At 34.1% G+C, this 16,172-nt stretch overlaps 1 protein-coding gene across 9 annotated transcripts in view; it reads left to right on the forward strand.

Moving 5' to 3' along the window:
* The window catches only part of STX17 (syntaxin 17), a 107,935-nt gene that overhangs the window by 18,927 nt on the left and 72,836 nt on the right, over positions 1 to 16,172 (forward strand). For all 9 annotated transcript variants that reach the window (XR_005025436.2, XR_005025438.2, XR_005025432.2 and 6 more), the window contains one exon: positions 3,061 to 3,126. Coding sequence is in view for 2 of the 9 variants with exons in the window: in XM_036888439.2 (XP_036744334.1) it covers positions 3,061 to 3,126 (66 nt within the window). In the remaining 7 variants the exon portion in view is untranslated. The remainder of the gene's footprint in view (positions 1 to 3,060; positions 3,127 to 16,172) is intronic.

Consider the following 16,172-nt stretch of genomic DNA (forward strand, 5'->3'; position numbering starts at 1 on the left):
CCTTCTTTTGGATTAATTGCATATGTTTTATGATTCCATTTTTTTCCTCTATTAGCTTATTAGTTATACCTCTTTGTTTTTTATTTTTATATGTTAGTGGTTGCTTTATAGTTCTGAGTATTCATATTTAACTTACCACAGTCTACCTTCAAGTAATGTTTTATATATATATATCACTTCATGTATAAGCACCTTATAACATTGGTCTCTCTCAGGGTCTTTGTAGTATTTATTATCATATATTTTACTTCTGTATACGTTAATAACCCCACAATATGTTGTTGTTACTTTTGTTTTAAGTAGTGTTGTTTTTCAGAGAGATTTTTAAGATAAAACATATTCTATATTTATCTATATGTTTACCATTTTTAATGCTCTTCTTTCCTTTGTGAAGAATCATGATTCTGTCTGGTATCATCTTTCCATCAGCCTGAAGGACTTCCTTTAACATTTCTTGTAGTATAGGTCTGCTGTTGAATTATGTCAGCTTTTTCAGTTTTGAAAAAATCATTGTTTGTCTTCACTTTAAAAAAATGTTTGTTCTGGTTATAGCATTCTAGGTTGAATTTTAGAATGTTTTTCAATACTTTGAAGATGTTGCTCCACTGTCATCTGGTGTGCATTATTTCTCATGAGAAGTCTTCTGTCATCCTTACCATTGTTCCTCTGTACTTCAGATATCTTTTTTCCTTTGACTGCTTTAAAATTTTTCTGTCACTTGTTTTAAGTAATTTTATTATGTTTTGTAGTAGTACAGTTTTCTTCATTTTTATTCTTCATTGTATTCCTTAAATATCATGGACCTGTGGGTTTATAGTTTTTATCAAATTTGGAAAAATTTTGGCTGTTAATTTTTCAACTTTTTTTCCAGTTGTCTTCTTCAGGGAATCCAATTACATATATACTGTGTTGCTTTCCATTGGCCTGTGATTCATTGATGCCCTGTTCATTTATTGTGCGTCTTTTTTTCTCTTTGTGTTTCATTTTGGATTGTGTCTATTGCTGTGTCTTTAAATTTACTAATCCTTTCTTTGCGTTGTCTTACTTGTTATTAATCCCATCTAGTGCATTTTTCATGTTAGATGCTTTCTTCAACTCCAGGAATTCAGTTTTTTAAAACATCTTTAATGTCTCAATATGTTCATATTTTCTACTTTCTTGAACACATGGTTATAACTTTTAATATCTTTGCCTATTAATTCCACTATCTCTTTCATATCTGAGTCTGTTTCTGGTGATTAGTTTTCTCAATAAAAATCATACTTTCCTGCTTTTTTTGCATGCATGGTAATTGTTTATTGGATCCTAGACTGAATTTTGCCTTGTTGGATACTGGATATTTTTTAATTTCTGTAAGTATTTTTGAGCTTTGTTCTAAGACACATTTATTTGGGAAACAGTTGGATCCTTTTGAGGTTTTCTTTTAAGCTCTGTGTTGGATCAGAACAGCCTTTATGCCAAGGCTAATTTTTCCCCATAATGGGCAATACTTTGGAGTATTCTACCTGGTGTATTGCAAGGTTTTTTTACCCTGACTTAGGATCTCATGAACTGTTTCAGGCCTTTGAAACTTTGATCTTTGGGGATCAGTCCACCTGTTCCTTTTCAGTCATTCTTTTTTTGACTTCAGGTAATTTCCTCATGTACATGTGTTGATTCATACTCAGCTTGAAGACTCAAAAGGACAATCCTGAAGGTCTCTGGAGCTCTCAATCCTGAAGATCTCTGGAGCTCTGTCTCAGGATAGTTACCTTCTGTCATTATAATTGTCTCCTCACATGCAACTGTCTCTTCTCTGATATTTGCTTCATGAGTTCTAGCAAATTTTCAACTCTGAATTCTCAACTGTTTCCCTAACATTAAGTTTTCTTAAAATATTATGATAGATTAATACTGAGTAATAAATTTAAAAGAACTTTATTCTCATACATGTGTTTGGCTTCCATTCTCATCTTTTTATTAATGTAACACTATCTAAAAGAGCATTTATACTGGATTTGTTCAGTTCAACTTTTCTTTAAAAATGTAGGTAATTTTGGTAATGGTTTTTAATTTATTTGATTAGATAGTTGTTTTCAGTTTATGTTCGGTCTAAGTATATTTTCAATATAGTTCAATAATTTTTAAGCTTAATAGTCATTGTTTACTTTCTAGATGAAGTAAAAAAATTTAGGAGAATCCAGAGTTTTTTGCTTCATTACTCACTACCAAAATTAAAGAAATGCTGACTAAGGAATATAAAAATGCCCTGGAAATTTTTTAATGCTTAGCTTTTATGTCTTCCATATGCGTTTTCATGTATCTGTCCTTTCAAGGTTGAGTTTTTATTTGGGGGGTGGGTGTAGTTTATAAAAAATGTGCTTAATGTCACTCTTCACATCTGCTAATATCTTAATTATTTGGATTTTTTTATTTCAATCAAAAATAATATGTGCAATTTGGTGTTGATGCTTATATTCTATGTAAGTGTTCTGCCATCATGCTGTCACTTTTTGCTGTGTTTCCTCTCAAATGAAAAATTTTCCATTATCATGATCATAAAGTTTCTTGGCTGGAACTCTGAAAACTAAACATTGCCCTGGTTAAAACATACATATTAAATGTTCAAGACTCCTCTTTTTCTAGTCTTGAGTGTCAGTGTTACTTTTTCTCAAAATCAGATTTTAGTTTTCAATACTTGACACCATCATTGACAGACATTTAAAATTCTTCATACATAGTAAGAATAGCTGATGAATGCCATAATCTTTTATTTTTCACATTCCTTTACATTCTTGTTCTTTATTTTTTTCATCTCCTAAGAGTTTACAATACAAAGTACCTACCTTTTTTTGGTAAATTAAATAGTATTCTGCCATTTGCCAGAATTTTGTATATCATGTTTTTGAAAACTTCTGTTTGTACAGTCTTTGGACAGTTAACTGCCACAATGAGGTCAGTACCTTCTTTAGCTGCTGCATTTAAGTTTTGTTAAGTAAGTGGGGATTTTGAGGGTAACTAGAAATAATAAGTTTAGTATTAGAGAAAAATTTCAGTACCTTTCCTCTCTGTTTTGTATAGTATCAAAGGTGCGGTATCTGGGACAAGTTGCATGAAGAGCATATCAATGCTGGACGTACAGTTCAGGTAAGGCAATTGTTTCTTGTACAGCCATATGAAAATAAATACCCTTGTAGCTGAATTCTTTTATGCATCTTTGTAACTACATTTCCTTACGGATACATTTTTAGTAGGAATTACTGAATCAAATGTGATACATATTTTTAAGATTTTGATTTATTCCACAAATGATACATCAACTTATATTCTCACAATGGATGTAGCTCCCAAAAACCTTACCAATACTAGTACTATCCATTTCTCAAATTTTTGCTAACTAGTAGGTTGCAATAATGCTGTTTTGTTGTTTTAATGTGGATTTTTTTTTCTTATTATTGCTTTGATGGGTGAAAGTTTTTCTTGTATTTGCCTTGGATGTAATATTTTGCAAATTGTCTATTCATGTCCCTTGCATGTATTATGTTGTCTTTTGTAAAAGTTCCATATAATTTGAAGATGTTGATCTTATGTCTATAATATTGTTGCCATAATATAGTGCTGTGAATATTCTTTACTAGTTATTGGCTTTTTAATAAATAAGTGTTAATTATTTTAACTTGACTTTTTAAAATCATATATCCACATAGTTAAAAGCCAAATGAAATTAAAAGGCTTATAGTACTCTACTCTTCTTCATCTGTAAGTCTTACTTGGAAGAAACCACTTTTAATCCTTTTGGCTGTTTTCCATGGTATTTAGCTCTTTATTTCTAAATGCCATGTGTTGACTGGTATTTTTAAATTAGTCAGATTTAGGGATTGCCTCTTCACTTTTTTGCCATAGTAGGTGGAGATCTAGCTTTCCACCATGCTCTCCTACTTGCCTTCCCACTCTATAAGTACATATATTATAATTTTTGGTTAAATTAGTAATTAGTAACTCATTATTTTGATTATAGAGTTTCTTGCTTATCCACATAGTGAAATACAGTACAACCTTTCACTTTTTTTAAAGTTAATTGCCTCATTTTTAAAAATTGCCTGGCTTTCTGTGTATTTGTACTTAGTTCTTTTCTAAATGCTCCACACCTCTGCCACAGGCTATCAATAGTATTTTTCATGCACTCAAATATGTCACTTCCATTTTTTATTCTGAAGCCCCTTTCCAATTTGGATTCCGTTTCTAGGCTATTGCATAACTGATGTTCTGGGACTTCCCTCAGCTGCTCCTCTGTGTTGGGTCTCTACTTCCTGGATGTCATGTCTTACTCATTTTTGGTTTACTCCATTGTTTTTTTGTAATACATCTTTAAATAGTTCTCCAAGTAAGGGTACTTGGGAGCTAAATTTTTAAGTTATTATGTATCTGAAAAATACTTTTTTCTCCCCTCGAACATGTGTTTTCTGAACTCAGGAGATACAGAATTCTGGTTGGAATTCCCTTTCAATTTTCAATTTTGAAGCCTTTCTAGTTTAATGTTCTTCCCAAAAAAGCTAATGTCATCTGATTCCCAAATCTTTGTATAGAATGTTTTTTTCTCCTTGGGAGCTTTTATGATCTCTATACCCCTGGTTTTCTCCAGTTTGATGCTTTGTGTTGGACCCTTTCAGTCTAAAAACGCATGTCCTTTAATTCTGGGAAATTTCACTAAATTATTTATTTGATAATTTATTCCTTTGTGTTTTCTCTTTGCTCTTTTTTGTTTGTTTGTTTTAGTTGCAAGAGTCAGCAACCTATGGCTGGCATTTTCCTTGGAGGAACCTCCAAATAGCAGTATCTGGAGGTTGTTTCTGGCCTAGTTTTCTAAAGAATCCTCATTCTCCCTTCAGGGCAAGTAGGTGCTTATTTTTCAGTTATAGAAGCAGGTTAGGTGAAGGCTGAGGGGCTTTCATTTTTTAGTATAGGCTTTTACATAAATCCCTTCATTTAGTTTGGTGCCTGATGTTTCTGAGTCTGTTTCTCCAAGGGTTGCATCTCTAGTCCTCTTGAATTTCAAAAAGGTTACTACAGTTGAATATAGTGAATAGGTTGGGATAGAAAGAAATGAATGCAAGAGATCATTTTAGAAGAGTTACAGAGACTGTAGAGATGGAAAGATACAGATTTGAGATCTAGACAGAAATTTGGCTTACCTATCTATATATATTACTGCTTGCTAACTAGATTACAGGTAAAAGACCAGGAACTGTCTCTATTTGTGTATCCTATACCATCTGGTGCTCAGCAAGATTCAGTGTTTATTGAATGGTAATAAGCACGTTAATGTCAATGAGATTATAATGACTTGTATTTCTTACCATAATCATTGTTTGATATATCAGTACAAATCAGTTACTGTTTTCTTGAGACAGTGGTTATGATCAAAGTGTTTACTGTTTTAAAATAATATATATATTTACAATATTGACCTCCATCTGGCACAAAAGATTTGTGTGCCATTAAAGTAAAAACAAAAAAAGTGTTGCTAGATGTAGGTATTTGCTTAGTTCTATTCACATCTGCCCTGAATTTTGTGTCTAAGTTTGTTCTTTGCTGGTTTGCATAAAACTTGTATTTGGACAATTTAATGAACAGTTATCATAGATTTTCCAGATTATTGTTATTAGATTTTACAATAAGAACTATCTTTTCACTTTCATTGTAGTGTCTTTGATGAAAAGGAGTTCTTCATTTAAAACATAGTCTAATTTTTTCAGTCTTTTATCGGTCGTGATTTAGGTATTTTGTTCAAGAAATGCTCTCTATCCTAAGAGCAAGAAGATAAATTCCTATATTCTCTTAACAGTTAAATATTTAATCAATCTGGAATTGATAGTATGAGGTAGATATAAATAAAATGTCATTTTATTGCATTTGGAAAACTAGTTGTCTCTCACTATTAACTGACTTCTTCAGTGCTGTTAACATATCACGATACCATATATGCATGGGTCTGTCTCTGGACTTTATCTATTATGTTCCCCTGGTGAATTCATCTATTTTCCTGCACTATCTTAAGACAGTCTTATGGTAAGGCTTGATATCTGGTAAGACAGTACTTCTACCTTACTCTTCCTTTTCAGAAGTGTTTTGGCCCTTTACTCTTCCATTTAAAATTTGGAATCTGCTTTTCAAAGTCTATACAGAATCTTACTGGAAATTTGGTAATATAATTGGATTAATCCATCTTTGTAGAAGAAATTGACATATATACAATGTCTAGTTTTTGTTCCTCTGAGTAAGAAATTCTTGCATTTTATGTCTTTAATATTTGTATGTCTTACAGTTTTCTGCATACAGACTGTGGTAGATTGTACTTTTTAATGATGTTTGCCAAATGTCTTCCATTCTTCATGGTTTTTTTACAAAATGACCCTTCTATTCCCCAACCAAAGGGTAGAATTTTAATTCCCCTCCCTTGAATCCGGCCTGAGGCAGAAGTAATGCCAGTTGACTTCTGAGGCTAGGTCAGAAAAGGCCAGAAAGCTTTGACAGGTTCTCTGAGGAGGCTTTCTCTTGGGGAACTTAGCCATCACATGAAATATCTAAGTATCCTGAGACCTCGTGTGGGAGATAACCACAGCCTCAGCTGAGTTCTTAGGACTCAAGTGCCAGCCACATGAGTGAGCCAGTGCAGTTGAACCTTCCAATGACTGCAGCCTCAGCAGGTGTCTGACTCAGTTGTGTGGGAGACCCCAAGTGAGAGCTGTTCAGCTGAGGACTGCCTAAATTTCTGGTCTACAAAATCATTAGCAAAATCAGATGGTGGTTTTAGGCCCTTAAGTTTTGGAGGAATTTTTTATGCAGCAACAGATGCTAAAATACAGGGCTTATACTTAATTTTGTTTATCTTTTTGAACCCATTTCATTAATCTATTCTTAAATACTTTACAGTTTTAGGGTGTATTTGGGGGAAGTGTTGAATGTCTTTCTTTTAAATTATGCTTTCTAACTTTTGGTGGTGTATATAGAAACATAGTTAATGTTCATAGTTAATGTTCATATATAGATCTTATGGCTTATTATCTTTAAACTGTCTTGTAGTTTCCAATAATTGGTCTAAATCCCTTTGGACTTTTTATTTATAGTTTATTTTTTGAGTAATTTTTAAAATCTCTCTTGATATTACTCATTTTTCCTGATTTCTTGTTTCCTGTGGTTGTTTTCAATCTGGCTCACTGGTTATTAGAGGAAACAGTTGGTTATAAACAAGCCTATTCAAATTTATCTTTAAAAAAAACCTTATCAATGACGACAGTCCCTCTGCAAAAGAATTCTTAATGCTTTTTATACATACGTTTTTTCTGAAAGTAAAATTTCATTCTACTTTCAGGAATACTCATATATTCCAGGATGGTTGTAAGGATTGTTGATCATGTGTGCAGAGAGCCTACACAGCCTCTGTCACACCGTAGATACTCAGTAAATAAGAGGAATTGCTTATAAACTTGATTTGACACTCGCATTTTTAACTGCTAGATCAAGCTAAAAAAATTCGTAGCTTTTTGTTTTCCATTTAAAATATATTGTATGTGTATGACTTCTCCCCATTTTGTTTGGCTTATCATACAAAAGTCACAAAAAGTATATTTAAAAACATTTTATTCTCCCCGCTCCCCTCCCCAAATACTTAACATATAGTAATAATACCAGCTGATAATAGAAATTATGAAAGATATATCACAATTTCTGCTTTAAGTACTTACCTACATGGGAATTATGAAAAGTTAAATAAAATATTTAAATAATACTAGCTTTTAGTAAAAGAGATCATGTATGTTAGTATATGATTAATTGTCAAATCACTATAGAGACCAGTAAATGATAAAGTGCCAACCATCTGGAAGCTGGATAAGGACAGTATTTTTCTTATTTTTCAGATAAAAAAAGGCTAAATTAACTCACATGGATAGAAAGTGGAGTACTGCACTTAATACCTGTGCAGTAGGTCCTCATTCGATAGTTGTTGAATAAATGAATGGAGGCCTTTTTCTCCTTTGATCTTTATTCCTTTTAGTGGTTCAGTTAATATTCTTTAAGCTATATATATTCTTTGGTTTTAAAATAAGTGTGAAGTCATTACATTATCAATACCTAAGTGTAGTAATAGGGTAATACAAGTAAAGAATAGTCCAGATTTATTTTAATTAAATAGTATGACTCTGTAACCCTTAATAATAAATTATATGATATCTAGAATGTATTTACTCTAAGTTGTCTAAATGTTTACCAGTGGTCTTATACTCTACATTTGTAAAGAAATCAGATTAATTATTACAATACCAAATGTTTTTTACTGTACACAATTTGCTATTAAAATTGCATGTTGTAAAGACACATTAGGAATCCTTAAATCAATATTTAACAAAGGCAAATATATGCATAGCCACTCTTGTTTTAATCATTAAATACATAATTAGCCATTTTTCAGAGTTTCAATTAACTGAGAATAATTACTTTTTACAGTTATCACTATAGACAAGTATATATTTAAACATATCTTTAAATCTTTAGATGGAAATTTCAGGATATTTCTGAAGGAAGGGAAAAAAGGCATAACTAGTTACTAAATTTACTTACAAAACTAGAGAGTCACCTTTTACTGAAAGTTTGGCTATAGTTTGCAGTTTACTACCTGCATATTATAAAGCTTGTTCATTACTGAGTTGGTATACTTTCTTTTTTAAAAAATTAGTTCATTGATTTATAGACCCACTTATCTAACTTGGAGACATTTTTGCAGATTTTCAGAACTTGACATAATATCTGCCTTTCTGACATGGTTATTAGAACAACAGAAACATTTGAATTTTTACTATGTTGTAGATACTATTGTAGACACTGGGGATATAGCTATGAGCAAAACAGAAGAAAATTCTTTTTCTCATCAAACTCTGGGAATGGTGAGTAGAAAAAACAGACAGATAACTTTTTTAAAGTAAATAAGTATATAATATTTACATGGTAATAAATGCCATGAAGTAAAACAAAGCAGATTAAAGAGAACAAAGAATCACAGAAGGAATGAGTGTTCTTTTATATATGGTGATTAAGGATGTTTCTGATTACTCTTGAGCAAGAATGGTCAATTTTTCCTTTGAAGGAAGTAAGGGCATAAACCATGGGGAATGGTTTTCCAGACAAAGGAGAAATCTAGTGTGAAGACTCTGCAGATGAAGGTTGTGTGGCATATTCAAGGATTAATAAGGAGGTCAGTGAGGCTGGTGTGAGTAAGGAGAGTATAGGAGACTTGGTTAGAGAGACCAGCAAGATCTGATTATGGAAGGCCTACAGGACATGGTTACTCAAAGTTGGGTAGAAAGCCTTTGGAAGGTTCTGAGCAGATACGACTTTTAAAGACCACCTTGTCAACTAGGAAGAGGATAGATTCTAAGAGATAGGGATGGAAGCAAGAATACCAGTTAGGTGACTAATAATCAGGATGCCATGGATCTACTTTTTAGAGAAATGCAAATACACACATGTACAGACAATTTTGTGTAGAATGTCAGGGGCCTTCTATGTTAGATTTTTACCTACTCTCTTTGTAGCCTTGGCAAAGGAACTCACAAGCTTGACGGGAATAAGGAACTACCTGAAATTAACCTTACTGTTGAAGTAACTTTTTGAAAAATTATGCACCACATACTTCAAACATACAAAAATGTAGAAAATAATGAAAATAATATAACACTTATGTATTCATCACCCAACTTTGTCAGATGTTAACATTTTGCCACAATATCTTCCCCATTTTTGGAAAAAAACTTTAGAAATACAACTGAAGTTCCTTGGGTACACTTCCTTGATTCCATTTGCCTTGTTCTTATCTGCATCTGAAAGAAAATCTTTACTCTGATTAAAATATTTCTCATGTCTGTGCAGGTAACTGTATAATACAGTTTTGTACTTTTCTTTCTGCTTTTTTCCCAAACAGCTTTCTTGAGGTGTAGTTGACATAATAAAGTATACAATTAATAAGTCTTGACATTTGTATGTACCGTGAGACCATCACCACAATCAAGATAATGTGAAACCATCCTCACAGTCAGAATAATAAAAATAATCCATTACCTCAAGAAATTTCCTCATACCCCTTTGCAACCCTTTTTCTGGCTACTCCCACCCCATCTCTCTTCACCCTTTTCCCCTCTCCATACATGCACATAACACATTCAAACCCCCAATACCCAAATAATCACTTACCTACTTTCTGTCACTATACATTAATTTGGGTTTCCTAGAATAAACAGAATTATACAATAAGTACTCCTTTTTGTCTGGCTTCTTTCACTCTGCATTAAGTATTTTGAGGTTCATCCATTTTATGTGTATCAGTATTTCATTCCTTTTTATTGTTGAGTAGGTATTCTATTGTATGAATATACCATGGTTGCTTTGTCCATTCAACTACTGATGGACATTTGGGTTGTTTCCAGTTTAGAGCTTTTGCAAGTAAAGCTGCTATGAATATTTGAGTACAATACTTTGTATGGGTAAAGAATTTAATTTTTCTTGGATAAACACTTAAGAGCAGAATGACTGAATCATATAGTAGTTGTTACTTAACTTTTTAAGAACCTGCAAAGCTGTTTTCCAAAATGGTTGTATTGTATTAAATTTCCACCAGTTCTTCCATATCCTCACCAATGCTTGGTATAGTTAGTCTTAGTCTTTTTAATTTTAGCCATGTAATAGGCCTGTAGTGGTATTTCCTTGTAATTTTAATGTTCATTTGATTAATGTTACTGTTTTATTTTGAATCAATTATTTTTTCATTCCATTTTATCTCCTTGCTTGTCTTGCTAGCAATAACTCTGTTTTGTTGTTTTAGTGGTTGCTTTAGAGTTTATAATATGCAACTTATTACAGTTTATCTTAAGGTGATACTATACTATTTCACATGTTTAGGAAACTTATACTTCTGTGCCTCCCCTCCTATTCATTATGCTATTGTTGTCTAATATTTTACTTACATATATGTTATGTGCTTCATAATGTTGAAACAGTCAATTATTTTAAGTGATTTAGATGTTGAGGGAAAAATCATATAATATATTTTACTGTGTCATTTTCATTTCTGGTATGCTTAATGCCTTTGTGTAAACCCATATTTCCATGTGATACCATTTTTCTTTTACCTGAAAGACTTCCTTTTTTTTTTTTCTGGTATCATTAATCTACAATTACATGAGAAACATTATGTTTACCCCATTACAGTCACTGTCCATCAGCGTAGTAGGATACTGTAGAGTCACTACTTGTCTTTTCTGTGTTGCACAGCCGTCCCCATGCCTTCCCTCAGATTATACATGCTAATCATAATGCCCCCTTTCTTTCCACGCCCCTTATCCCTCCCTTCCTACCCATTCTCCCCAGTCCCTTTCCCTCTGGTAACTGTTAGTCCATTCTTGGGTTCTGTGATTCTGCTGCTGTTTTGTTCCTTCAGTTTTCTCTTTGTTTTTATACTCCACGTATGAGTGAAATCATTTGGTACTTGTCTTTCTCCACCTGGCTTATTTCACTGAGGATAATACCCTCTAGCTCCATCCATGTTGTTGCAAATGATAGAATTTGTTTTCTTCTTATGGCTGAATAATATTCCATTGTGTATATGTACCACATCTTCTTTATCCATTCATCTACTGATGGACACTTAGGTTGTTTCCATTTCTTGGCTATTGTAAATAGTGCTGCAATAAACATAGGGGTGCAACTGTCTTTTTCAAACTGGGCTGCTGCATTCTTAGGGTAAATTCCTAGAAGTGGAATTCCTGGGTCAAATGGTATTTCTATTTTGAGCTTTTTGAGGAACCTCCAAATTGCTTTCCACAATGGTTGAACTAATTTACATTCCCACCAGCAGTGTAGGAGGGTTCCCCTTTCTCCACAACCTCACCAACATTTGTTGTTGTTTGTCATTTGGATGGTGGCGATCCTTACTGGTGTGAGGTGATATCTCATTGTGGTTTTAATTTGCATTTCTCCGATGACTAGTGATGTGGAGCATCTTTTCATATGTCTGTTGGCCATCTGAATTTCTTCTTCAGAGAAGTGTCTCTTCATTTCCTCTGCCCATTTTTTAATTGGCTTATTTGCTTTTTGTTTGTTGGGGTGCGTGAGCTCTTTATATATTTTGGATGTCAACCCTTTATCAGATCTGTCATTTATGAGTTATTCTCCCATACTCTAGGATGCCTTTTTGTTCTATTGATGGTGTCCTTTGCTGTACAGAAGCTTTTCAGCTTGATATAGTCTGAAAGACTTCCTTTTAACATTTCTTAGAGTACAGTTCTGCTGGTAATGAATTCTGTCATCTTTTGTATATTTGAAAAGCCTTTATTTGGTATTGTTTTTAAAAGGAATTTTACTGTTTATAGAATTTTACATTGACTTTTTTCTTTCAGTATTTTAAAGATGTTGTTCAACTCTCTTTTCAGTTGGATTGTTTCCAATGAGAACTCTGTTTCATTCTTATTTTTATTCCACTGTTTGTAATATGTCTCTTTTCTCTGGCTGCTTTTACAATTTTTCCTTTACCACTGGCTTTGAGCAATTTGATAATGATGGCCCTTGGTGTAGTTTTCTTCATCTTTCTTGTGCTTTGAATTTGTTGAGCTTAATCTGTACGTTTATGGTTTGCATCAGATTTGGAAGATGTTTTGGCTATCATTTGTTCAGATATTGTTCTATCCCCTCTCATTTCTCTCTCCTTCAGGGACCCCAACTACATCTATCTTTGTAAAGTTATTACTGTACAGAGAGTCAATTCCAGGTTCATAGGTAGCATAAATATGAAAACAAAAAGACCCTGTAATTTGTAGGAATAAAATAATGACTTTTATGATTTTTCTAAGAAAAAAATGGAACATGTGGCCTATCTACTTTTCAAATTTTTTTAAGGGATGTTAAAAGGAAGAAGCAATAGAGAAGAAAGGAATGAGGAGAGAGGAATAAGTGAGGATAATAGACAGAAGTTAGGAGAAAAGAAGAGAAGATTAGAGAAGCAAGGCCAGGTAAAGAATAGCAGAGAAGATAGGAGAGTAGATTCCAAAATGAATGCTAGTAGGAGGTAAATTGGATTTCTAGGTGGTAAAGATGGCAAAATAGAAAGGCAAGGTGGAAACTTCCTCCCACATACACACCAAGGAAGCAACTGAGGCAAATACAACTAAACTTGAAAATGATCAGAAGATTGTGAAACAGGCCATCCACACTTGGTGAAGAAGAGAAGACTACATAGAGAAAGGTACAGTGGCAGAACTGGACTGATCAAGACCCCAGTCTTTCCACTATCCCATCCCACAAGCAGGAGGAAGAGGAACAAGCAGGAAAGAGATAAGTGCTCAGGAACTCTGCATACCTGGCCTTGGAGATTGCTCTGGGAACATGAGTCCACATTGCATTGGGCTTTGGTGATTAACAGGGCTAGACACCAGGGGAATTAGAACACTCTGGGAGGCTGAGACTCCTGTCACTTTTGGAGGAGAGGCACACTCTGTCTGTCCCACTGAGACACAACAGAGAGACAGCAGTTTGAAAGATTTATCAGCAGTGGGAGGTATGCCAGAGGGGCAAGGGTTGGAGGGAGCTCTCTCTGGAGAAAAGGCAGGTAGATGACACTTCCCCTGCCCTCCCTCACAACAGTTGCTCAAGTACTCCCAGAAGCCAGCTCCAAATGCTCCATCGCCCTCTCTGGCAGCTCAGCCCCACTGCAGCACTCCCCTGCACACCCACTCATCTACACTGCTAGCCTAGCAGCACCTGACATTGCTGCCCTGAAGGAAGACGGCGACCCCACACACAACAATCCCAGCAGAAGTGCTCTGGCACACAGAGGATATGCTGAAGTGAGCCATCTGTCTCTGCTGAGAGAGATCAGTGACTGCCCATAGGCAGGTATAAAAACAGCCCTGCTAACAGCCCACCAACAGCAACTGCAGTTTCACCCCAAAGAAGAACCAGTCACAGGTGAGCAAGGAGTCTTGAGCTTCTTCATAAAGCCATTACTTTCTAGACTGTGAGATATAGCGGAATATCTAATACAAAGGAGGAGACAAAGAAAGCCAGACAAAATGAAGGACAGAAGAATATGTTGAAACAAAAGAAAAAGATAAGACACCAGAAAGAAGGCTAAATGAAATGATCATCAATCTTTGTGATAAAGATTTCAAAGTTACAGTCATAAAGATGCTTACTGACCTGGGGAAAAGAATCAGTGATCTGAGTGAGAACTTCAACAAAGAGATAGAACATTTGAAAAAGAGCCATTCAGAACTGAGGAATTCAATAACTGAAATAAAAAACATAGTGGAGGGAATGAATAGTAGACTGCTGGAAGTACAGGAATCAGTGAGATGGAAAATAGAGAACAGGAAAACAACCAAACTTAGGAACAGAGGAAAAAGAATTCTAAAAATGAGAAGATGCTAAGAGAGCTGTGTGACAACTCCAAACAAACAATATTTGCATAATAGGGGTATGAGAAGAAGAAGACAGACAAAGGAGTAGAAAGTCTTTTTGAAGAAATAATTGCTGAAAATGTCCCCAGTCTGGGGAAGGAAATATACACCCAGGTCCTGGAAATACAGAGAGGCCCTAACAAAAGGAACACCAAGAAGGCAACACCAAGACATACAGTAATTAAAATGGCAAAGATTAAAAATAAAAATAAGAATCTCAAAAGCAGTGAGAGAGAGGCAGACATTTACCTATATGGGACTCCATAAGGCTATTAGCAGGTACTTTACAGGCCAGAAAGGAGTGACATGAAATATTGACAGGCTAAGAACCCACAACCAAGAATCCTCTACTGAACTGAAGGAGAGATTTAAAGTTTCCCAGGTAAACAAAAGTTAAAAGAATTCACCATCACTAAAATGGCCTTACAGGATATGTTAAAGGAACTTCTGTAGCTGGAAATGTTCTTAAGCGTAATTATTTTACATCAGTGAAAATAAGCCTATAGTAAAGGTAGGTAGTACACCAATTACCAAGCAGATATGAAGTTAAAAATGGTAAAACTGACTGTACACAAAATCAGCCAAGGGATACACAAAATGTTTACATAATGACATACATAAAGTATGGAGGAGGAAGAATAAAAAAGTAGTACTTTTAGATTGTTTTTGAAATAAAGCAACTATCAACTTAGTACAGATTTATATGCATAAGGAACTCTCTTTGAACCTTTTGGGAACCACAAACCTAAAGCCTATAATAAATACACAAAAAACAAAAAAGAAATACAAGCATTACACTAAAGAAAACCATCAAGAAAGAATATTATAAGTGGGAAGAAAGGAACAGAGAGGAACTACAAAAAAACCCAGAAAACAATGAGATGGCAATAAGTACATACCTATGAATAATTACCTTAAATGTAAATGGACTAAGTGATGCAATCAAAGAGGGTGGCAGAATGGATAAAGAAACAAGACCCATCTATTTGCTGCCTACAAGAGGCTCATTTCAGACCTAAGACAAACATAGGCTGAAAGTGAAGGGATGGAGAAAAAAGCAAGAGTAGCAGTATTTATATCAGGCAAAATAGACTTCAAAACAAAGAAAGTAATCAGAGACAAAGAAGGACATTACAAAATGATAAAGGGATCAGTCCAACAAGAGGGTATAACAATTGTAAATATCTATACACCCAACATAGGAACACCTATTATATAAAATAAATACAAATAGAACTAAAGAGGGAAATAGATAGGAACAGAATCATATTAGGAGACTTTTAACACCCACTTGCATCAATGGAGAGATCATCCAGCCAGAAAATAAATAAGGAAACAGTGGCACTGAATGACACATTATATCAAATGGACTTAACAGATGTCTACAGAACATTCCACCCAAAAGCAGCAGGGTACACGTTTTTCTCAAGGGCACATGGAATGTTCTCCAGAATAGATCACATATTAGGATACAAAAAGAGTCTCAGTTAATTTAAAAAGATTGATACTGTATCAAGCATCTTTTCAGATCACAGTGATATGAAATCAGTTACATAAAGAAAACAAACCCCCACAAACACATGTAGGCTGAACAACTGCTTCTAAATAATAAATAGATCAATGAACAAATCAAAGAAGAAATCAAAACATGGAGACAAATGAAAACAAAAATACAACAGTTCAAAATATATG

Source organism: Manis pentadactyla, chromosome 3, assembly GCF_030020395.1.
Source record: "Manis pentadactyla isolate mManPen7 chromosome 3, mManPen7.hap1, whole genome shotgun sequence".
NCBI classification, from domain to species: domain Eukaryota; kingdom Metazoa; phylum Chordata; class Mammalia; order Pholidota; family Manidae; genus Manis; species Manis pentadactyla.